The 23,328-nt window shown below is 57.5% G+C and overlaps 7 protein-coding genes across 7 annotated transcripts; 5 read left to right on the top strand and 2 right to left on the bottom strand.

The window, feature by feature from the left end:
* Positions 1-278: 278 nt before the first annotated feature.
* Positions 279-2,075, bottom strand: F5Z01DRAFT_681493 (putative siderophore-dependent iron transporter; the record flags this gene model as incomplete). Its single annotated transcript, XM_046265694.1, has 2 exons — positions 279-1,827; positions 1,873-2,075. 2 exons carry the CDS (start codon positions 2,073-2,075, stop codon positions 279-281), a joined length of 1,752 nt encoding a protein of 583 aa, XP_046118394.1.
* Positions 2,076-5,917: 3,842 nt separating this feature from the next.
* On the bottom strand, positions 5,918-6,703 carry F5Z01DRAFT_674207 (uncharacterized protein; the record flags this gene model as incomplete). Its single annotated transcript, XM_046265019.1, has 2 exons — positions 5,918-6,470; positions 6,534-6,703. The coding sequence occupies 2 exons, from the start codon at positions 6,701-6,703 to the stop codon at positions 5,918-5,920; spliced, it is 723 nt and encodes a 240-aa protein (XP_046118393.1).
* A 218-nt stretch (positions 6,704-6,921) lies between these two features.
* F5Z01DRAFT_107171 (ribosomal protein S5 domain 2-type protein) lies at positions 6,922-9,164 on the top strand. The gene is made up of 2 exons (XM_046257371.1): positions 6,922-7,973; positions 8,044-9,164. The coding sequence occupies exons 1-2, from the start codon at positions 7,348-7,350 to the stop codon at positions 8,978-8,980; spliced, it is 1,563 nt and encodes a 520-aa protein (XP_046118392.1). The 5' UTR covers positions 6,922-7,347; the 3' UTR covers positions 8,981-9,164.
* Positions 9,165-10,126: 962 nt separating this feature from the next.
* Positions 10,127-11,770, top strand: F5Z01DRAFT_622029 (uncharacterized protein; the record flags this gene model as incomplete). The annotated part of the gene is made up of 1 exon (XM_046261234.1): positions 10,127-11,770. The coding sequence occupies one exon, from the start codon at positions 10,127-10,129 to the stop codon at positions 11,768-11,770; it is 1,644 nt and encodes a 547-aa protein (XP_046118391.1).
* A 207-nt stretch (positions 11,771-11,977) lies between these two features.
* On the top strand, positions 11,978-13,203 carry F5Z01DRAFT_655367 (uncharacterized protein). Its single transcript, XM_046263500.1, has one exon. It carries the CDS (start codon positions 12,098-12,100, stop codon positions 12,854-12,856), a length of 759 nt encoding a protein of 252 aa, XP_046118390.1. The 5' UTR covers positions 11,978-12,097; the 3' UTR covers positions 12,857-13,203.
* Positions 13,204-17,071: 3,868 nt separating this feature from the next.
* On the top strand, positions 17,072-19,078 carry F5Z01DRAFT_621909 (uncharacterized protein; the record flags this gene model as incomplete). The annotated part of the gene is made up of 3 exons (XM_046261229.1): positions 17,072-17,207; positions 17,256-18,591; positions 18,709-19,078. 3 exons carry the CDS (start codon positions 17,072-17,074, stop codon positions 19,076-19,078), a joined length of 1,842 nt encoding a protein of 613 aa, XP_046118389.1.
* Positions 19,079-20,230: 1,152 nt separating this feature from the next.
* On the top strand, positions 20,231-22,944 carry F5Z01DRAFT_107069 (putative MFS transporter). Its single transcript, XM_046257370.1, has 3 exons — positions 20,231-20,462; positions 20,531-21,305; positions 21,362-22,944. Exons 1-3 carry the CDS (start codon positions 20,333-20,335, stop codon positions 22,722-22,724), a joined length of 2,268 nt encoding a protein of 755 aa, XP_046118388.1. The 5' UTR covers positions 20,231-20,332; the 3' UTR covers positions 22,725-22,944.
* The last annotated feature ends 384 nt before the right edge of the window (positions 22,945-23,328 follow it).

Raw genomic sequence — 23,328 nt, 5'->3', positions numbered from 1 at the left:
GCGAGCAATCCATCTGGGTGAGACGCAGATCGGCACATGTCATGTCATGGAGTCACGACTGTTTGGGGCTAGCCTCATTCGGAAGCGCGACCTCGGCGCTCAATATCATCGAGTCGAGTCGCGACTCACTCGACACTTCTCTCTTGGGCACTCTTTACCATCCGTACAGCACTGAACATTCAATGACAGTATCTTGACAAAATCGCACATTCTAAACTTCTCACGTCCTGGAAAGAAACAGGCAAAGCGATGTATTCAGCCGCCACACTAACCCCTATCTAGAACACGACACCCTTTGTCTGCATGGTATCCTTCGAGAACTTGATGTTCTTAATCATAAAGATGCACGCGACCATCAGCACAGACACGCCCAGTCCAGCCGCGAGCATCCTGGCCTGTGCATACCCATACGCCTCCTGGATCGCCACGCGCTCCGGGGTCCCGACCGCGTAGGACAGCTGCGCCCCCAGATTGGTGTAAATCTCCACGACGTTAGGCAGCGCGGACTCGGGCACTTTGCGCAGCAAGGCCTTGTAGAACGTGTTCGTCCAGATCGTGCCCGACACCGTGCGGCCGATGGCCCCGCCCATCGACCCGGACACGTACAGCATGGCGAGCACGGCGGCAATGTGCTGGTGGTCCACCGAGGCGAGCACCGCGAGCTGCACGAGCAGGATGAAGACACTCCCGCCCATGGAGATGAAGATCTCACACATGACAATATAGCCAATGTGCTGGTTCGGACGACGAAAGTAGATCATGAGGCCCAGCCCGAGCATGTACAGCGGCGTCGTCACGTAAAACAGCCACTTGAAGCGGCCTGTCCGGCGGACGCCGTAGCCCACGATGAAGAGCAGCACACCTGAGACCACCTGGAACGTGCTGTTCACGTACCCAGCCTCCGCCACGCTGAGGTTGCTCACGACCTGCAGGAAGGACGTGAAGTAGCTGTTCCAGCAGTAGTACGAAACCTGGTAGATGGCGTCAAAGAGACAGGCGCCAATGACCGTTCGATCGAGCAGGAATTTGCCTCTCATAAAGGGCGCGGGAGCGAGGTACACCTCGTACAGCCCGAAGGACACGAGAAGGACAAAGCCAACGACAATCATGGCGATGATGTAGTCCTGCTCCCACCCCTTGGGTGCTGAGGTCGCCAGCGTGAACGGGAGGAGGAAGATGGTGAGACCCGCGCCAAAGAGAATGACGCCAGGCACGTCAAAGTCCTTGAGGCCCTGCCAGAAACGTTGCAGCAGGGGAATGGTTGACTTCTCTCGCACAAACCGGCCCTGTCGCTCTGCTTTCCGAAGGTTGAGAACGAGCATCACAAACAGCGGCATGCAGACAAAAGGCACGATGATGGCAAACGACCCAAAGCCCCATTGCCAGCTCACATCCTGCAGATACCCCTCGGCCGCCTTGGACCCGGCAAAGGCCGTGATCATGTAGGGAGACGACGTGAAGGCAAAGGCGATGCCTCGGTTCCTTAGGGTGGTCAGGTCCGCCGCCATGACGGCCACGACGTAAATGATACCCGAGAAGCCGATGGAATAGAAGACCTGGGCGGCGCAAAAGGTCGCCAGGTTGTCGGACGCGGCCATGAGGACGACGCCCAGGGTGGCGGACACGACCATGAGGAGGAAGCCCTCGGCGCGGCCCCACACGTCGAGCAGCTTGGCCATGGGGATGTAGACGGCGGCCGAGATGGCGCTCGACACGATGCCGATCACGGTGAGCAGGGAGTGCGCCTGGAAGTCGGACGTGACGTAGGGCGTGAGGCTGATGAGGACGGCGCCGCGAAAGCCGTTGACGAGGAAGATGAGCCAGATGCTGGTCGTGTTAATTGGGCGGCAGAGATGGCATGAGGGGACGTACTTGATGAGCAGGGCGATCAGCCATCCTTTGGACCAAGACAGAGTGACGGCCTCGATCTTCTGGACACCGAGCTGGGCGTCCTTGCTGGGGACCGCATCATTGTGCGTCTTTTCGAGATCATCCACAACCACAGCGTTCTTCTCGGTGTTTGTCGCAGGCGCCACCGCAGCGGGTGTCGCCTCAATGTCAGAGTCGCCCGACATGATGGTCTTTGGGGGGGAAGGAGGTGCAGAAGCAGTTCATGAGTGCAGACGCGGGACCATCAGCCTCTTAAGCAGAGTTTCGAGGGGTGACCCATAGCGGACATGGGCCCATATTCATGCAACCTTGAATAAAACTCTGTTCGCTTCGCCCAGGATCTCGCGATACCGGAGGCGGGCATACACGGGATCTAATCTTATCAGATGGGGATTGCGCCGGGGCTGGGGAGCGGGCTATATGCTTGGCAGTGGGTCGGACAACGGAGCGACAGGATGTTGATCCTGTACGTATGGTCGAGGTGGAGAGAATATGGCGTGTCCAGCACCAGAAGACGATGGGGTTGGCGCTTGGCGAGCTCCTGGACTGGTCGAGCGGACGTCCGACTTTGTCCGGCCCTTGACTGATTGATTAGATCGTGAGGTCAGGGGAGGGTAAACTCTGACCCTGGTCGAGGCAGACTTTTCCACTCTGTCAAGGGCATAACCAAAGGTATCTAGTATTTTAAAGTAGTGTCTACGTTGGCCTTTATTTAACCAACAAAGATAGTTTGAGGATCTCGCTAAAGAGGCTCGTTCTCTAGTTAATGTTTAAACGACCGATAACAATATAAACTAATCTCGCGGAGGATCATGAATCATTTGCTAACTAGATGAACAAGTCTGGAATTAGAGAGAATTGCGAGGCTACAGATCTAGAAGGCAAAACCATCTGGCGTCATTGACGCTTGTTAGCTCCAGTGCTCAGGGGATCACCATACGCGTACCCAGCGCCATGAGCCTGCAAAGTCGTAGGCAACACTCCTGGCTGTGCTTGAATCTCTCTCAGAAGTCGATTTTCATGTCTAGCATACGTATCTGCTGCGAAAGTGTTTGTCGAAATCGAAGGCTGAGTCTGGCTCTGCTCTGACCGGCACAAGCTAGGATCGCTAACAAATCGGTCATAGGCCTAGGCGTGATGCACTTCCAATTTCACCATGCAACCACAGAGAATACATCTTGGCGTAACTCAGGACTTTGTAGGTGTGAGCGCCCATACCTGTTCGTACCAATCACTGCCTCCATGACAGGCCCAGACTCATTTCTTCCGCTTTGCAGTGACCATCTACGCAAGCGAACACCGCACAAGTAGACGCGTGCCTGTGGTTACACAACATCCTGTCGTCTTCCAACTTGTCATCGCGGACACGCCACCCCACGTCACCTACATGCGATCCAATGTAGGTGTAATGTCAAGATGTTGGTGCGCCAATATGAGCAAGTTCTCCATCCATGCCCCTCGTTGACATGCATATCGACTTGGCAAGACTCCTGTGCCCTCAGCAGAGCGTACAGGTAGAAAGCGATCCCCAGTTACGAACAGACAACCGAGCAGCGCGCATCCTCTGTTAGGTACGATAGCTTCACGCAAAGATCAACTCGCCCCATTATCATTCTTGTTTATCATTCTCAATCTCAGTCTGTATCGCGTGTAGACCCCTTTCCAACCAAACACGTTTAGACCCCTTCCCAATCAAACACCACCCACTATGCCAATCGTCAATCGTCGTCTCTTCGTCTCATTGCGCGCGCCGGGCAAGCGTGTAGCTTATTTCTTCTGGGAGTCAATGTAAGCAAAGTTGCCGCCAGGAGGGGTAATTCGAGTCAAGCCTTACAGGGCAGTTGGCGCAAGTGCAGCTGGAGCCGCAGTTGCAGGAGCCAGAGGAGGAGCAGCCGCAGTCACCCATAGTGTCGGTTTGTAAAATCTGGTGGAAAGGTGGTGTTTGTGTGTGTAATGTTGTGTTGCTTGAGGGAGGCGAGTTGTTGATGACAGAAGCAGACCCTGAAGTAGCCGCATGGACATCTGTCTTTATACCCTTTCGCTGCGACCCCCCCCTCCCCTCCATCTCAGCCAGGGACAGCACGCGGGGCATCGGGTGATATGGCGATGACGATGCCCCATACGGAGGACGAGTTCAAAAGTTATGCGTTGCCAAGAAACTAGCCATAGTTGGCGTCTAGCCCGAAGTAGCCCCCCGGGAAGTTTATCACCAAATTTGGTGTAAAAATTCCCCTCTCATAACCCCTCTTTGACTGATGAATCGACATATACTTTGGAATATCAAACTTTTTGACGAAGCCGACCGCGATCATGCCGCACACTAATATTGCAACGAGGGGGATGGTTATAGGTATAAAGGCTAGCGGTATGACCACTAAAGAGGTTGCCTCTATCACAGGCCTGACTCCAAGCACGATCAACCGTATCTACGGCAGAGCGTGCGAGGCTGGATTCGACCCAGCCGAACGCCCTTTGAAGCTTCAAGATACCGATGTTAGCGACCAACCTCGATCTGGCCGGCCGTCGAAACAATCCTCGAATAAAGAGCCAATCTTGAATATTATACGCCGCGATCGATACGGAAGAGAGAAGAGTTCTGCTGATATCGCCGGCGACCTTAGCCTCTTAGGCATCGAGATCTCAGCGACCACGGTTTAGCGTGTGCTCCACGCCGCTAGCTTCTACAAGACGAAGCCGACGAGGAAGCCTAGTCTAACTACTCGGATAAAGAAAGAACGCCTTAATTAGTGCCTAGCACGGCAAGATTAGACCCTCGAGGACTAGAAGTCTATGATATAGTCTAACGAGACCTCTATAGTGTTATTACATCGCCGTGGTGCCTATAGGCTCTAGCGAACGCCTAAAGAGAAGGTGAATAAGAGCTATATCCGTAAGCGCTAGAAGGGCTCTTTAGAGTTTATATTCTAGGGTAGCTTTTTATACGATAAGAAAGGCCCCTGCTATTATTAGTGCCCGGAGACTACTACTAAGAAACGCCTTGCTAAGGAAGAACTTAAGGCTATGAATAAGGCCCTTGAGCCTGCCGCGAAGGAAGCCTGGGAGCTCTCGATAAAGATAAGCCGCCTCAATCTACGGCAGAAGACACCTAGTAAGAAGCCTACCTAGCGGTTCACGAAGGCGACCGGGAAGCTTACGAGAGGCGGGAAAGGTAGTATTGATTAGTATCGCTATCGTAAGCATATTCTTAGGCCAAGGCTATTACCGTTCGCGAAGGAATATGCCCTCGAGAGGCCGGATATAGTAGTTCAAGAAGATAAGGCTCCGGCGCACGCCCACCACATACAACAACAATTATACGATCTCGAAGGTATGCGCCGCCTCGAGTAGTATGGTAACTCGCCGGACCTTAATATAATCGAACCGGCCTAGCCATAGATCAAGAGATATACTACTAAGAAAGGGGCCCCTAAAACACGGTCTAATGCTATCGCGAGATAGCAGAAGGCATAGAACGACCTGCCTTAGGCCGAGATTTAACGCTAGATTGAGCGTGTTCCAAGACACGTCAGGAAGATCATTGAATTAGAGGGTAGAAATAAGTATGTCGAGGGGCGCCAGGATAAGCCGTAGGATTTACACCAAAGCTAGCTAGATTTAAACGACATACAGACTTAGCGCCTTTAGCGTCAACGCATAACTTTTGAACTCGTCCTCCGTAAATCTTATCGCTATCTGGCCAACGGCAAAAGGCCCCGCGACAATAGGCGAATGTTGCGCAGCTGCAAGTGGTTTAGCGTCCTCGAACTTTGATTGCGGGAGCGAATCAGCTGCGTGCGCTTTTTGTGCGTAGAAGAGCGGCGGGCCAATCTGTCGCATGTAAATTATTCTTGGGCGATTCTCGCGCAGCCTGGACCGTCATGCGCTGTTTGTGCCGTGGCGAAGTTATCACGCTTTGGCGTGATGATGAACAAATCATCTTCTACTAGTAGGTACGTATTCATGGAATTGACTGGAAAAGTATGTCCGCCGGCGATTTTCCCTCACTGGTTCCTCACTGGTCCCTTCACTACATCTTGTCCTTTCGGTGCGAGTCCTCCAGCGACGGCCATGCGTCCATGGGCAACATGAGTGGCGTCTTGAGCGGTCCTTGTGGCCCCTGCGTCTCCTCCTCCACATGGCCATCATCCTCTTCACGTCCCTCCTCGACAATGGTGACCGCGAACCGCGACACAATGACCGGTCGTGGCACCTGTCCGCCAATGGCATAGCCCAGCTCGCTGTGCCCCAGGCCCAACGCCTCCCGCAGGAAGCCGTTGACGACAAACGTGTTGCCCGAGTCGTCTCCGTCGGTGCATACCCCCGCCGCGTGCTCACGACTTCGCACGTAGCCCGTGGCGGCCCAGATAAAGGTGCGCGACGCGGTGCGCGCCGTGTGCCGCAGAAGCCAGACGAGGTAGTTGGTGACCACGTCACAGAGCTGGCGCGGGACGCCAAAGACGTTCAGGATGATGACGACGGAGCGCTTCATCCGCAGCTCGACGGGCGACATGGTCTCAGTGGTGAGCAGGTACAGGCTCTGCTTCGGGTCGACCTTGCATTGGTAGAGGTAGGCCGTATTCCTCCGCATGGTGTAGTGCGTGCCCGCGCCCTTGTCGTCGAGCCAGTACAGGCCCTAGCTGAACTGCTCGTGGTCGAAGAAGGGGTTGCACGTCGTTTCGTAGGACGAGGGCTCAAAGGCGGCGGGTGGGCGCGTAGGGCAGAGGAGAGGCCCGGCGATGTATCGGGGGTCGTCGTGCAGGGACATTGTGATGTACAGGTTGCCGGGCATCATCTCGCGGACGTAGTACGCCATTTGGGCAGTTGAGCGTCAGGTGTGAGAAAGGGGAGGTTTGCTTCTGTGAGGCTAAAGTCCATCGCTCATATACCTCACGCTCACAGCACAGTGAATCGTAGCTGAGGCAAGGCTGGCATCCTTCTCAGCCGCCCAGCTCCAGCTCCAGCTCCAGTCATTCTCGCACCTGAGTGGATCGCCTGTAGCACCTGGGCCCTGGCTAGTATCCCGCCGCTACACTTCACGACATGCCGAATTGTCCGTTCTTCAGGCGGAAAACTCGGTGGCGAGTACCCCGGATTGACAGGAGAGAAAAAGCGTCCCCGCCGCAAGCCTGGAAGCTCGCCATGCGGAGAAGCGCGAGAGGTATTTTACGTGCGCAGCTAAAAGTCGTGGTCAAGTCGCGTCTTGACTCTTGTTTTCTTGCTCCTCCTCCTCCTCCTCCTCCGTCTCCCTCTCGAAGTCCCTTTCTTGCGCGCGCATTTTGTCGTGATAGCTTCACGAATCTACGTCATCAGACCCTGGACAGAGACTGAACCCACCACTGCGGGGTACTGAACTACTGCTACTGCGAGTCTGCGACAGCTTCGCGACCCGAGTCTGCCTTCATCACCATCACGAGCGTCGTCACATACTAGCATTTCGTTCAGCACAGCACCGCCAACATGGCCGTCCCAACTGCCAATGCCCTCGCCGACATGTACCCCGAGGCCGCCCTCGCGGAGCAGGCGCCTCGGTGGAACACGCTCCTCGAGTCGTTCTCGTCGGCCTTTGGCCACAAGCCATCTTTTGTCGCGCGCTCGCCCGGCCGAGTGAACATTATCGGCGAGCACATTGACTACTCGCTCTACTCGGTGCTGCCCATGGCCATCGAGGCGGACGCACTGCTCGCGGCCTCGTCGTCACCCGCGCAGAAGGACGGCGTCTTCCAGATCAAGATCCGCAACGTCCAGGATGCCAAGTTCCCCGGGCAGACGTTCGAGGTCGACGCCAAGGGGGACGTGCCGATTGACTCGACCAAGTTTGAGTGGACCAACTACTTCAAGAGCGGCCTGCGGGGCGCGCTGGAGCTGCTGCGGAAGAAGAAGGGCGCCGACTTTGCGCCCGTGGACATGGAGATTGTCATGGACGGCTCGGTGCCGGTGGGTGGTGGCCTGAGCTCGAGCGCGGCGTTTGTGAGCGCGAGTGCGCTGGCGGTCATGGTTGCCAACGGCGAGACGGCCGTGGACAAGACGGAGCTGACCGAGGTGGCTATTGTCAGCGAGCGCGCGGTGGGCGTCAACTCGGGCGGGTGAGTTCTTTGCCTTGGGTGCTTGTATGCCCTGAGAGATGTCAGCTAACACCCCCCCCCCCCCCCCCAGCATGGACCAGTCCGCCTCGGTCCTCTCCGAGCAGGGCGCCGCCCTCTTTGTCGAGTTCAGCCCCAAGCTCAAGGCGCGGCCGATCCATTTCCCCCCAACGCACCCAGAGCTCTGCTTTGTCATTGCGCAGTCGTTTGTCACGTCCAACAAGCACGTCACGGGGCCCATCCACTACAACCTGCGCGTCGTCGAGTGCAGCATGGCCGCGGCGTACCTCCACGCGGTCCTCAACCCGCCGGGCACGTCGCTGCCCACCGACGCGGGGCCTTTGGGCGTCAGCCTGCAGGGGTTCCACGAGACCTACTTCTACCACCAGGGCGGCGACGCGAGCGCGCCCCGGAGCGTCACCAAGGAGGAGGAGCTGACGAGGTTGATCCAGTTGGTCAAGGACACGTTCACTCAGGAGGACGGCTACACGCGCGAGGAGATTGCGTCGACGCTGGGCGTCACGGCGGCCGAGCTCGAGGCGCGCTTCACGTCCACGTTCCCCGTCCGCGCGGACCGGTTCAAGCTCCGGCAGCGGGCGCTGCACGTCTTCTCCGAGGCGTTGCGGGTGCTGCAGTTCCTGACGCTGCTGGAGCGGCCGGTGCACACGGGGGCGACGGACACGACGGCTTTCAACGCGCAGCTGGGCGACCTGATGAACGCCACGCAGGACTCGTGCCGGGAGCTGTACGAGTGCAGCTGCCCCGAGATTGACACCATCTGCCGCGTCGCCCGGGCGGCGGGCGCGTACGGCTCGCGCCTGACGGGGGCGGGCTGGGGGGGATGCAGCGTGCACCTGGTGCCGGCGGACAAGGTCGGGGCGGTGCAGGCGGCGCTGGAGCGCGAGTACTACGGGCAGATGGATCTCACCGAGGAGCAGAAGACGCAGGCGGTGGTTGTGAGTCGGCCCGGGCATGGAAGTGCCATCTACAAGGCTGAGGGCGTGGTATAGGCTGTACGTACCTGATCATGAATGAGTAACACGGGCCTGTCATGGAATTGGGCGGCGTGCTGTGATTGAGTTGGCGCTATTGTTGTGTAAGCGTTTGTGTCAGCGGAATGCAAGATGGGCCACTGTGCCGTGCCGGATAGTAGTACTAATTAATAAAAGTACTAATCAAGTAATGACAGGCCGGCCCCCACGTCTAATTTGGTGAAGTCGCAGTCGGTCAAGGACTCGGGTCATACTTGTATAAGAGGTGCAAACGCAATCTGTGGTGAGAGCTGGCGGACCGAGTCCTCATGAGCCAGACTACTCGCACTTTAGACCAGAGAGCCTCATCATTGATCACCGTCGCAGCCGACAATTAATAAGTTGCCTAGACTCGTAGACTCGTAGCCAATTGCTCGACTCCATCTCCAGGAATATGCTGACAGGTGCCACTGACAAAATGCAAAGCCACTAATGCTGCGTGGCGCGATCCAGCCTGCAGATCGTCCCCGGGCAGGCAGGCGGGCAGAGATAAGGCGGCGAGACCCTCACATGAGGACGGACGTAGGTTTGAGGTAGTGAGGTTTGTGATTAATGTCCATGCCTGGGGTTTGCGATGGGCTTTAATGATTTGTAGCTCCATGCCTCGAGTATGCCTCCTTGTTCACGTCGCAGCATTGAAGCGGGCAGTCTGGCATCCCCTGGGGCGTCCACAGCCTTAAGTACCTACTGCCTGTAGTCACTATTACTACGAACCCTGACCACTATCATCTCGCCTTTATCATAATAATTAATACGTACGTACAGCCTACAGCACGACTGCATACGACGACTGGACCCCTGCAGCCCAATCGCCCCGGATCGCCCCGCTGCCTGGCCTTCATTTCTCGCAGTCGCAGTATCTCTTCTTCCTCTCAATCTTTCTTCTTCCTCGCCGTCAATTAGCGAGGCATCGCAGCCAAAGCGCGGTCGCCGTCGACTCACCTTCCCTCCCCTCCTCCACCTCCTCCGCTGCCAACACCCCAAGTCGGATCAATTGAGAGGTCCAGCGACAGCGACGACGACGGCATCCACCGCGATTCCATTTCACCCAAAAGGGTCATGCAACGACCCCCCGACATGCCCGCCCCCGATTCGTGGGACGCGAGCGCCGGCAGTGGCCCGTCCATGTCCCCAGGCGCCTCCTCCTCCTCGCTGCAGCAGCAGCAGCAGCAGAACCACCACCAGCACAACCAACGCCCGCAGAGCAGCACCAGCGGCAGCATCCACAGCAATGGCGCCCCCTCGCACGAGGACCAGCTCGACCGCCAGATGCTGCGGCATCTCATGCGGAAATATGGCGGCGCCGAGGGTCTGTCGCGATTGATGCTCGAGGAGAATGGTCCCCCCCTCGACAGCGCGTCCGAGATCACGACGAGCACCTTCTCCAGCGTCGAATCGGCGCCCACCTCCCTCTTTGACAGCGGCTCCAGCATCCGGTCGGAGGAAACGGGCTCGGGACGCGGGAGCATCATTTCCAACGTATCCGCCCGCACGGCCAAGTTCCTGAGTCGCTCGAGCGAGGACGTGCACGCGTCCGCATCCCCATCCGCCGCCGCCAAGCAGCGAGGGACATTTACCTGCGGCTTCTGCTCCGAAGAGGGCGTCGTCAAGACGTGCACGCGCAAGAACGACCTCAAGCGCCACATTGAGGATTTCCACTACACAAACGCCCAGTGGCAGTGCCGGCAGCGGTCCTGCGGCCAAATGTTCGACTGGGCCACCGTCTACAAGACGCACATCAAGGTCGTCCACGGCGGCTCGCGGAGCACCAACCTCGACGACGCCCGCATCGAGCTCTGCCCCCAGCAGGTCTTTGCCTGCGGCTTCGAGAACTGCATACAAGTCTACGAGACGACCCGCGACGGCGAGGAGGCCCTCGCCTTTAAGAACTACGTCGCCCACGTCATCAAGCACCTCGACGAGGGCTCCAACTCGGGCGACTGGTCCTACTCCACACGGATACGCAACCTCATGCGCCAGAGCGGCACCCTACGCGCCTGGACAGAGAGCGACTGGCCCGAGAGCGAGCGCAACAAGCTCGTCTGGACGCCCCAGACCAGCGTCGTCCTACGGAAGCAGCTCGAGACCAAGCACCTGGGCGATCTGCGCATGCTCGTGCAGTACGCCATCGCCCTCGGCTCTGATCCGGAGAGCGTGCCTGCCATTAGCAACGGCCTGCCCATCAGGGAAGAGTGTCGTCTACACGGTGGTGAGAGGATCCGCATACAGGGTGCGCAGAGGGCCCCGTCACAGCCCTATCCCCAACAGCAGCAGTTGATGAGGCAGGGTTCCGCCACGGGCGATGATCCCTTTCAGTTCAGGATATCGCGGGGCGGCACCACAAACAACCCCCAGCTCGCCGAGTACTACGCCACGCAGCGACGCATGCAGCAGTTCACCACGAGGCCACCTGTGCGCTCGGGTCGGTCGGCGCGGCCCCCCGTCCGGACGATCCCCGCCCAGCAACAGCAGCAACAGCAACAGCAACAGCAGGCTCTACAACAGGACATGTTCGATCCGACTGGGTACTACCACGGACAGCCGTCGTTCGCGGCGGCCAGCGGCGAGGGGGGCATCGTGGCCGACGATATTCGGAGTCTGCGCAGCCTTGCGAGCAGTCACTCGGGCGGCGACGTGGACATGGGCGACGGGCCGTCCATGGAGGGCGGGTATGGTCTCCCGGACCAGAGGGCGTTTTACGGCCTCCAGGCTGGGCCTGGCGAGGTCAAGATGGAGCCGCCGTTTGCGTACCAGCAGGGGTATCAGTGAGGCTTCACTTTGGGAGAGGATGGATTCTTGTACAGGATGGATGGATGGTCTCTAGGCGGGCGTTATTTGCATTTTGGGTATACCCTAGGATAGAAGTGTCGGGCGGTTTTTGTGTTGGAATGGTATGGACCTCGGATACTACTATATGGTCACAACTACTTACTTACTTTACCTTGGTGCCTGTTTGCGTGTTATACCTACCCATTTACACGTATTTTCGATGACGCGCATGTTCACTCCGCGCTAGCGCTTGCTATAACCTCAACTAGACAGCTTCAAGTCGCTACAGAGGGACAAATCATTCATTCACTCGCTTCGACCCTCTCCATGGACGCCGACTGGCAGGCCGAGCACTTTTCAGCGCGCCGCATTGGTCACGGCAAAAAGGCCAAGGGCACTGCCAACACCCGCGCCTTTGATCCTCGGCGCAGCTTTGGGGTATATCAATTACAATGCCCAGCCCTCGCCAAGGTAGCGCAGGGTTCGACCGCCGATGTGTCGAGGGCGCGAGATACTCTGGAGATTCACGGGTTAGTCGACGGTCGCGACGACGCGCTCATGTGTACGCTGAGCGTGGCGGGCCTGGTGCAGGGCGTTGCTGTCCTGGCGGGCAGTAGGAAGGTCCTGGGGTATGTGGTCCGAGAGCTCGAGGAGGAGGAACAAGAAGACGAAGCAGAGAGCTCCGCTGGCGAGGACGTGGACGAGGACATGAGCAGCATCGAGAGGGCGGATGAACGTGAACGGCGCCGATACCAGGCCTTTGAGAAGAACTCGTTCCGCAGCCCCAAGTTTTGGATGCGCTGGCGTGCCGTGATCCATACAGTGGCCTCTGACAAGGGCACCAGCGAAGCAGGAGGCGAACGACAGACTGTTGAGGTGGATGGCGGGTACGTCGTCTTCAGTGGGAGTGATTGTTCTGGATTCCAGGGCACGATCAGCTGTGCGTGCTTGGGGCTGGAGAATGTCAAGATCACGGGGGCCAAGGTTGTCTCCAAGGCTACAGAGTGTCGGTTGGGATGGATGGATGTGGCACTCTTGAGAACTGAGTCGTCGACAGAGGGTGGACGCTTGGAAAGAGCCATGTAGAATCAATATGAAGCAGTGCAAAGACAAAATAAAGTCATGGGCGGATTTCCAGGTGATCAAGACTTACTCTGACTTGAGACAAGACGCTCATGGAGGGCCCATGCCCAGGCAGCTAGTTGAGATCAACCCATGACTTGTTAGATGTCAAAAACGGATAATTGCCTTGTTTACTGATGTATCAAATATTACCTAGACTAGCTGTTTCATTCCAAGGGGTGTGAGTGATCCTAGTGCCTGTGATCGGGAGACTGGCGGACCCCGTGTCACAAGACTACCCTGCAGCACAGCCGCACTCACGGCTCGCGGCTCGTATGATGAGAATTTGCTATTGAATAAGCAAAATGGCATCTCAGAGGATATGAAAATAGACAGCGTAACTTTCATAATAGGCTTTACTGCCCAGCGTCAAGTTTGACAACCAGTTGATGCAACTTGACGTGTAATCTTTGGCCTCATGGTCACACACTCAAAGACAACAACCTCTCACAACAAGTCACAATTGCGTGAGCGAAAGAAGACCGTCGCACCATCTGGTCCTAGCCCTGTCCTCATTCGAAAGAAATGCAGCATATGATTCAATCTCGATCATGCTACGGAGCATGCATCAATGATCAATGCATCCTGCTATTGATTTCCAATGCCTGCGATGATACCCTCGCTCGCCATTGACACGACTGACCCACAACTACCTTCACTGAAAGTCTGAAACACCATGTTTCAATCTGCAGATCACGTTTCCCAGTACCGGCAACGCCTAGCCTGCACAAAGATATATTTGAATTGTGCCTGTCATTCACCTCTCTATCCGTAAAGAATGAGGGAATCGCGAGAAGAATCACTAGCCAGTCTCTACGTCAAGCCGGATCAGCTGTGCCCAGCCAGCCAGCCACGCCATCCCAATCCTGGCCAGCTCGCTTATTTAATTAGAGCACACGTCTTCCGTCACCGCCGCTCCCCACATCGACATCCGTCACCGTTGCGGCCGAGATCTTTAAAACAGTTCAAGAGGCCAAGACATGGCGGGCAGTCGTACGTACTGTACGTAGCCAGCTCCAGTCCCCACAGCAAAACTTCCGACCGGCCGGTCAATGCCTCTGTGGCGCGGCTAGGCTCTCATGGCGGCGCCTTGTCTGACACACTCATGTTTGGACGAAGAGTTGACTGACTCGCTAGTCTTTCAGTCTTCTTCCCTTCTTTCCCGCCGCCGATCGCATCAATCGCCCGGGCATTAATTGAGTCGTGTGTGTGCGATCTCCATTCTGAAACAGGACGAGCTTAATTGCTCATGCATCATTGATGCATGCAGTCGCGCAGTCGCAGCAGTCCATTGCTGCTTGGTGAACTAGTTATGTACGGATGGATACGTCCTCACACACTGACACCAGTGGTTATCGCCGACTGGACGGCTAGGCCCGGAGCTGCACAGGGGCCTTGCCGCACGCGCGCCAGCAGCAAATGGTCGTGTTTCAGGTTTTTGCCAAGGTGTTTATTTTTGGAGGCAGAGTCAAGATTGTGCGCTTCTCGGGCTCTTGGCGCCGGGCCTCGTGGCATTGGCCTGATGGGGCCTCGTCTCGCGAGTGCAAGACAGTCAATGACCTCAGCAGCAATGCTTGCGAGCAGCTGTAGGGCAGAGAGAGACGAGTTTAAAAAAAAAAAAAAAAAAACATCACCGTGATGAATGTCACTGCAATCAACGACAGACAACCCGTCGTGTCGGGGCTGGGCCGACTTGGAGAGAACGAATCAGTCACCCACACTATTGCACGATAATACGACGATGGCTTCGTCTGGATGGAGGCATCAACAAGGTCTCTGCTGTGCCTGTCCTGATGCGAGGAGTCTGGACCACCACGTGGCTTTCTTTGGCTTATGTAGACTCAAAGACGAGAGTGACCATGGTCAGTCGAGGCTGTCCAGCTGGGCCCAGCGCTGGCGTGCAGCAAAGAGAAGCTGGTGTCGTCGTGAGGTTGTGAAACGGACAGGCGGTGCGAGGGAGGGTGGTCAGCGGGACGGCTGTCTGCATTTGAACCGTGCTTGCGAAGGTGCACTGTTGCTTTGTTTGATTATTGCTTTTCACGCACGCACGCATGCACGTACGTGTATGCACGCTCACATTAATACATGTCGACCCCAGGACGGTAATCTCCATGTCGATGATGATGATGATCACCTGCTAAGCAACATCCATGTCCCTGCCTCCCACATGGCAGCAGCCCTTTCCTGATTGATTAATTAAATCAATCAACCAACCAGCCAGCCGTTCGACCAACAAACGGACACTGATGCCAGCACGGCCGCCAACAGATACGACGCGTGCTGTCCTGCAGCCAAATGTCTGGGCAGGTCTGGGCAATCTGGGCACGAGGAGCGCGTGATCCGTATTATTCTTGCTTGAGTCTGTCCTCCTCGTGGAATGACATCAACCATCATCTCGCGTGCAGCAGCAATGACAACAATTGATGAAAGCGTGCGTAATTACGCACATATTTTACGGGTACAGGCCAGGAAAATCCCCATCCCGCATGGCCGACAGGTGCCCACTGTCAATTTCCCGTGAAACATGGGTACAACCGATGTGACACTGACTTTAGTTCGTTAAGCTGTTCTGGGCCGCTGTCACTCGACCGACCGGTCTGCAATCCATTGTCGACGAAGAATGTGGCTGGCAAAAAAAGAACCTTCTCTTTTTCGATCAGTCTGTTTCTGCCGCCCGTTGGCTTCTAAAACGTGGGATCCCACATACATGTCTGTGCATGGCAGATGGCAGCCAACATGGCTGCAGCTGTGGCTGCCGTGTCACGCGGTGCTGAAACAGGGCCGTGCCTGTCGATATTGTCGTATGTGCGTATCATCTTGCCAATGGATCAAAATGCAGAGCAGACCAGAGTCACCAGAGCAGAGCAGTGCTTGGCCTGGCCTGGCCCATCGGCGTTTATGATGACCGTAGCCTTCTGTAGGGCCCAGAGGCGCCGCCATTGGTTCCTGGATGGGATCCACGCGTGCCTGACAGGCCTGCGCGGTCACTGCACTAGTCTAGCTGGGACGCTACCCTCCAGGGCTAATGGGGATCTGGCAATGTGCTCGTCTAGGGACCGCACTGGCGCCTGGGCACTAATTCCAGGGTGTCCATGTCGTCAACCTAATCAAGATTCAACGTGTAGGGTCGGCGCTAGGCGCGGACGAGGAGTGAATTGACACTTTTCCACAATGGCCCGGCTCGCCATCTTCTTTCGTCTCGTGGTGCTGGCGCCTGAAACGGCGGTATGCAGCCCATTGCGATCAGGGGTAATGTGTAGAGCAAGAGGTGCGCATGCAGCGGGCTAGCCTCGCTAGCAGCCGTGCTCTAACTCGGAACGAGTGCAGGCCGGGCTGGGCGTGGTCACCTCCTGGTGGGAGGGCCGCGGAATGGGACCTGGGCGAGTAATTAACGGACACGCCGTTCGATAGACTGTGGATGAGCGAATGAATGATGATGCTGCTGGCCTGCTGCTGGTGAGGGTGCGGATGAAGCCCCTGCAAGGCCTCCTCCCCTGCAGCTCCACCACCATCTTTTCTTGGCTCGCTCACCTTCAGGCTTCTGGAAGATTTCCATTCACGACCTGAAGGCTGACCCTGGTCGCGTCCGTCTCGGGCTCCATAGCAGGAGAGCAGGGAAGACCCTCACTCACTCGCAAACTCATGATATTTCCTCCTTCTCATCCCCTGCTCACTTCTGCTCCGCCCTCCCTCCTCTCCTCCTACTCTCCATATACCTACTCACAACATCCGTACGCCGATCCGGCACTTTCACTCATTCGTGCCCGACGGACGGACGCTCCTTTTATGCCTTGACGACCAGTATCCTTACTATTATACCATACCATCTCTCACCTATACCCCAGACTCCTGTCCACTCTGACTACGCCTTTCCTTACATACCTCACCACCACATATATCAACACGCACACGGGCCGGCTCCGTCGTAACGATAGACTTAATACCCAACTCAGGAACGACGAAGCAAGAAGATACCCAGGACAGGACAGGAAAGGATAGGACAGACCAGGAACGGAAAAGAGAAGAACACGACTCTGAGAGATATATATCACGACCATCTACGACCATACTAGCCACCCAACCAACTACTTGTAATACCGGCAACCGCAGTCCTCCGCCTAGGACATCTCTATATCAACCTCCGCCCTACCTGATCTGGAACGCCCCGAATCGTCAGGAATGTTCCCCACAGGCCCATTGGTCGACGACTCGGTCCGACCCCTCGGCGACGACGACCAACGTGTGCTGTTGGGGTTGGTGCACAAGTATGGCCTCAACAGCCTCATGTGTGCCCTCACCGGGCTGGGCGAGTCCTGTAGGTTTTTTTTTACGCTCCTGTGATGATCGCGCTGACCCCATGTAGCCCGCCTCTCGTCCGTGTCGGCGTCCAACACCCTATTTAGCAGCAATGGCGCTCCCTCGCTTGTCTGGACCGCCTCGGATGGCGCCTCCATCCGCACACAGTCCACGACAGGACAGCACGGACACGACCTCGACGTCCCGGCCATTCACGACGCCGAGATGGGCAAACCCCAGGACCACACCTGGCTCGAGTCGCCCTGCGCGGTCCCCTCTGCCGACCTGCCGACCGGATCGCCCAAGCTGTCCATGGCCACCCTCAAGCGATACCAGTGCCCCATGTGCTTCATGGACCGCAACCTGGTCGAGTTTGGCCGCAAGAGCGACTTTAAGAAGCACCTGAACAACTTCCACGGCACCGACGTCACCTGGATCTGCCGCACCAAGAACTGCCACCTCTCGTTCGCGACGGAGCGCTCGTACAGCACCCACGCCAAGGAGGCGCACAAGATGGAGGCGCTCCCCTCGAGCGCGGCGCGCACCGAGCTCTGCCCCCAGGTCGTGTTTGCGTGCGGCTTCGGCGCCTGCAAGGATCGCCTCTTTGAGGCCGCGAACAAGGACGACGCCCCCAACGCGCGCGACAAGTACTTTGAGCACATTGCCAAGCACTTTGAGGACGAGTGGAACGTGAACGACTGGGAGTACAAGGTGCACATCCAGAATCTCATGCGCCAGCAGCGCGTCAAGCCCATCTGGAAGACGTGCATCTGGCCCAAGGAGAGGAGGACGCAGCTGAACTGGAAGCCCAGGTCGTCGGGCGACCTGAGGCGGATGCTCGAGGCCAGGCACCTGGGCGAGGACATTTCGCAGCTCGTCCGTCTGGCCTACGTCCTTGGGCAGGCCCCCTTTACCCACAGCAAGGTGCCGCCGCCGTCCGAGGTCGACAACCACTTCCAGCTCCCATTCCGCAGCCAGTGCCTCCTCGAGACGGACAGCCCCGAGCGTGGCTCGGACGACTCGACGCCCACCATCAGCGTCTCCAAGTCGCGGCCCCAGAGCCTGTTCCGGCTCCCCAGCCGCAAGAGCAAGCCCACGCGGCCGTCGACGCCTGCGAGCATCAACACGAGCGCCGCGCCAGACACGCCCATGACCGGCGCGGGCGAGATGCACCCTGGCACGCCAATCCCCATCCCCCGGGGCGCGCCCATGCCCTCTGACGCGCCCCAGTTCGTGCCCGACAACGCGCCGATGCCGAAGCAGATGCAGACACCCGTCGGGACGCCCATGTCCACGCCCGTCAACGAGTCCCCTCTGTACGCCATCCCCATGGACGAGCAAGGCTACGCCATGTACCACCACCAGCCTCAACACACTCATCACCACCATCACCAGCCCCCAACGTCGATGCCGGACGGCATGGTCGTCTCGCCCTACGAGCCGGCCATGGGCGTTCACGACATCCCCCACGACAACTACGGCGAGATAATGTACGGCTGCGCGCCGCCGTCACTGCACAGGCCCGCCACGCCAGTCCCCCACCACAAGCGTCCTGGCTCCTGGTCGCGCGTGACTTCAATGGAGGACATGCGACCCAAGAAGCGGACGTCGACACCGCACGGCAGCCCGTACGACACGCCCATGGAGATGAGCATGCCGCTGGACCAGATTCCCAATGCGTACGGCGAGATGATCCCGCCGCAGCCGCAGCATCACCACTATGCGCCGCCCACCAGCGTGCCAGGGCCAGAGTGGGCGCTGCCCATGCGCGAGTCATCGTATCACTACGAGCCGCAGCAGCCGCCGCAGCACGACCACGACCACCACCACCACCATCAGCAACAACACATGGGGGAGCCCATGACGACGTTTTTCTTTGACGAGCAGTGATCTGTTATTACTGCACGACTTCTCTCTTTTGAAACACTGAAAGCGGCGTGCTCTTTGCACTATACTACGTTTTATTTAATGAGCCTTGCTTACCCGGGTAATGCACTTCCTTCACATACCTTAGATACACGCAAAAACGGGGGGTACTAGCCTTTGAGGGACTTTCTCTCTCTGTTTTACTTGGATTGGCCTTTGGCCTCGGATGATTCCCCACAACGGTTCTTTTTTGATACCATTTCCTACTATTGTTACATACCACTTATTAGTACTCGGCCTGGTCGTGTCATCTTTCTGTCGGGCGGGGGGCGGGGAACTCTGAAACCCTGAATTGAGCATTTTGCATAGTACTCCGTACAACCGATCCGCAATGATGCCTGCGAAATGATCCAAGTAGCGAACCCTATAGCCACAGCCCGACATGCATAGTAGCTCATGTCCCTCTTCCCTCTCCCGTATGCCCCGGTCGTGGATGGACGGTTGCTGCCGGATAGACCGGCCACGCGCCTCCCCAGGCCAAGAACGCTCTAATTACCTGTCGTGGGAGTCCGAGAGATGCAGATTCTCGGAACTTGAACGTGAAGTGAGACTGGCACAGACAAATATTGCAGGCGACGTACATGAACGAGCTGCACAGTGGAGGGAACGACGTCATGAGCCAGGCCGCGCGATAAGATGAAGCAAGTACCTCTTTGCGGGCAGTGCAGGCTAACAGGTACTTCCTAGTTAACCTTCCCTACGGTTAAGCCAAGACTAGCCCCGCGGGGGAAGGAGGGAGGGACCAGCCACAGTTTAAGCTCTTGCATGCGTGCATGCACGCTGACCGCCAATACCATCCGCAATCTCCAAGTCCCTCCCAGTCGCTCCAGTCCCTCTGCTGACAACGCGCGACATATGCACAATGAGCTAGTTCCCCGTCAAGTGACACCGTCACATGCTTTTGCCAGCGCCTGGGCGTGGCTGATCATCACGAAATCATCTGCTCTGTTCTACCTATCGACGTGCATTGGCTGGTGGGCGCTTGCATCAATGCTCCTCTCCAGGCTCTGCTGATCTCAAGGTTCCCTCCCCCCCCGCCTCAAGCCAGCATCCAGGCAAGCCTTGGCATAATTATTCGCCGGGCTCATTCAAAAAGAACAAAGGCATGCGCAGCCCGGCACAGGCAATCTTCCTCCCTCACTTCACTTCCACTCCCACAACATCGCTCCCAGCACTTCCGAGAGCTGGGCCTCCGCGTCCGCGTCCGCCGCCGCCGCCATGAACCGCCTCTTTCGCGGCCGCCCAGCGGGCCAAGATGCACAGGCCGACGCTTCGGACAATAAACGTGCTGGCCCTTCGAAATGGAGCATGGGCGTCCTCAACGACCCTACCACCATTGAAGTCCCTGGTCAGTTTGGTCGGACAATTTTTGCTCAGCATCGGTACATTTTGGCTGACTCGCGTGCGATTCTACAGGGTCCGTGCTGCTCCTCGCGGCCCACGTCAACCAGCCGCTTGGTCTTCGCAACGTCCACGCGAGGAACTCCCACTCATCCATCCCGACCGGGTTTGCCGTCGACCCTACACCATCCCCTGGGGGTACGCACCATCCACGCCCTGCTGCTGCTGAACCAACCGCCGACCGTGAGGCGGAAGAGCAGGAGGAGGACGATGAAGGCGAAAAGAAGAAGACGGACGATGGCACCATCATCCTGGAGCCCCAACCCGACGAGTCCGCCAACGATCCACTCAACTGGCCGAGTTGGCGGCGCGACGTGGCTCTTCTGTCGCTCGGCCTGTACTGCATGATCGGGGGCGGTATCACGCCCCTGATCGCCGCGGGCTTCACAGATGTGGCCGCGGACTTTGGCATCCACACGGAGAAGGTGGCCTTGACCACGGGCCTGTACATGATGGGTCTGGGGGTCGGCTCTGTTTTCATGTCCCCCACGGCCATCTTGTACGGCAAGCGTCCCGTCTATCTTGGCAGCTCCATCCTCTTCATCGCCACGTCGTTGTGGGCGGCCGGGTCCCCCAGCTTCGCGTCACTGCTTGCGGCGCGCGTCTTTCAGGGTATCGCCGTGAGCCCTGTGGAGTGTCTGCCGTCAGCGACGATTGCCGAGATTTTCTTCCTCCACGAGCGAGCTTTCCGTATCGGCATCTATACTCTGCTCCTGCTTGGTGGCAAGAATCTCGTGCCTTTGGTGAGCGCCGCCATCATTGGGCGTTGGGGATGGCGATGGACCTTTTGGTACGTATCAATCTTTAGGGATGAATGAAGTTCAACTTGCTAACGATTGTGGCTAGGATCACGGCCATGGTTGTGGCCGTCAGTGCCGTTTCTCTCTTCTTCTTCGTGCCCGAGACCTTTTGGGACAGAACGCCGACGCGCAAGCCCAAGAAACGGCCCAGCTTTATGCGTCGCTTGTCGTCTCGCTACGACAGACACACACATCCTCACACGCCACGGACGCCCATGTCTCCCCCGCCAGCTGTCCTTCACCCTCATGAAGAGGACCCAACGATTGCTGCAGGCCACCCGCACAGTCGCCACAGGGGCCTGCACGTCGGATTCGCATCTGACACAGATACCAGGAACGAGAAGACGGAGACAGAGCCAGAGTCTGGCCCCAGCTCCATGCCCGCGGGACGTCCACGACCTGAAGCTACAGGTGCTCTCAACGACCCTGCGCCCAACCCCACGACAAGCACACCGAACGATGATGGGAATGTGCGGCGGGATTCTGGCCTCGGGACATCCGCAAGCTATTTCCCGCCCGCGGCCGACGTAAGCAGCGTTGCCAACGTGGACGTCCACGCGCAAGACCCGGGCTTGGATGTAGAGAAGATCCCAGCCTCCCGACTGCGCGGGCCGCCCAAGGTGCAGGCGTATACACACAATCTGCGTCAGCAACCGCCCCGGTCGTTTGTGCAGCAGCTCAAGCCCTACCACGGCCGTCTCAACGGCGACAGCTGGTTCAAGGTCATGCTACGGCCCTTTGTCCTGTTTGCGTACCCGGCTGTCTTGTGGTCCGCCATTGTCTACGCGTGTTCGGTCGGCTGGCTGATTGTCATCTCGGAAACCATGGCCATTATCTACCGCGACCCGACGCTGTACAACTTTGACGCCCTGCAGACCGGACTCGTGTACATTTCCCCGTTTGTGGGCGGCATCCTCGGCACGGCCGTGGCGGGCAAGATCAGCGACATAATCGTCAAGGCCATGGCCGCCCGGAACGGTGGCCTCTACGAGCCCGAGTTCCGCCTCGTCATGGGCATTCCCATCCTGATCACGACGTGCATCGGCCTCATGGGCTTTGGGTGGTCGGCGCAGGAGGGCAACCACTGGATTGTGCCCACCGTGTTCTTTGGCGTCATGTCGTTTGGCTGCTCCCTGGGGTCCACGACGTCCATCACCTTTTGCGTGGACAGCTACCGGCAGTATGCTGGCGAGGCGCTGGTGACGCTGAATTTCGCCAAGAACATCCTGCACGGCCTCGTGTTCAGCCTGTTTGTCACGCACTGGCTGGCGGACGATGGTGCCAAGACGGTGTTTATCTGGATTGGGGTGATCCAGCTCATCCTCATGCTGTTCACGATTCCCATGTTTATCTATGGAAAGCGCGCGCGCATGTGGACAACGAGGACGAACCTGATGGAGCGGTTTTGATTTTGAGTCCGTGCATGAGGTTCTTGCATTTCATTAGACGCATGTTGATGGAGTTCTTTCTGTTGGGTAGCACATGTAGTACAACCTGTACGGGCATTACGCATTCATGCAAGGAGTTTTTTTGGATACGTTATTTCGATCAGAATGCAAAGCGATCTTCAATCCCTGGCCCAGCAATTGAATGCCGTGATGTGCAGCGGTTACATTAGTGGCCGGCAGTTTTCCATGTGACAGATCTGGCCTGCCTCTTCCGGACGGATGAAGCTCGAGATCTCCGTGCAGTGCAGCCGGCTAAAAACTGGGGCCACGGGAGGGAGAGTCTGGACTCTGGCTCTGGACTCAAGGGAGGCGAATCGCCAGCCTTGAGTTTGCAAGCAACTTGAAGTCTCCGGTATCAATTGATTTGACACGGGGCCAGGGGATGGGTCTTAGTAGGCAGTATGTGCAAGCAATCTCAGATTGCTGAGTTCCAGTCTTCTCTATACTTAAGTACGGCGAGCAAGATGACGCGATCCTTCCCCAATGGGAAGCACAGTCAGCCAGAACGCGCCTGCCGCAAGCTCACGGAGGATGTGCACCGAAAAGACTGCGGGCGACATGCAAC

Source organism: Emericellopsis atlantica (assembly GCF_019669845.1).
Source record: "Emericellopsis atlantica unplaced genomic scaffold F5Z01scaffold_13, whole genome shotgun sequence".
Classification (NCBI taxonomy): Eukaryota; Fungi; Ascomycota; class Sordariomycetes; order Hypocreales; family Bionectriaceae; genus Emericellopsis; species Emericellopsis atlantica.
The sequence above is the reverse complement of the archived record's forward strand: the minus strand, read 5'-3'. Positions and strand labels throughout refer to the sequence as shown.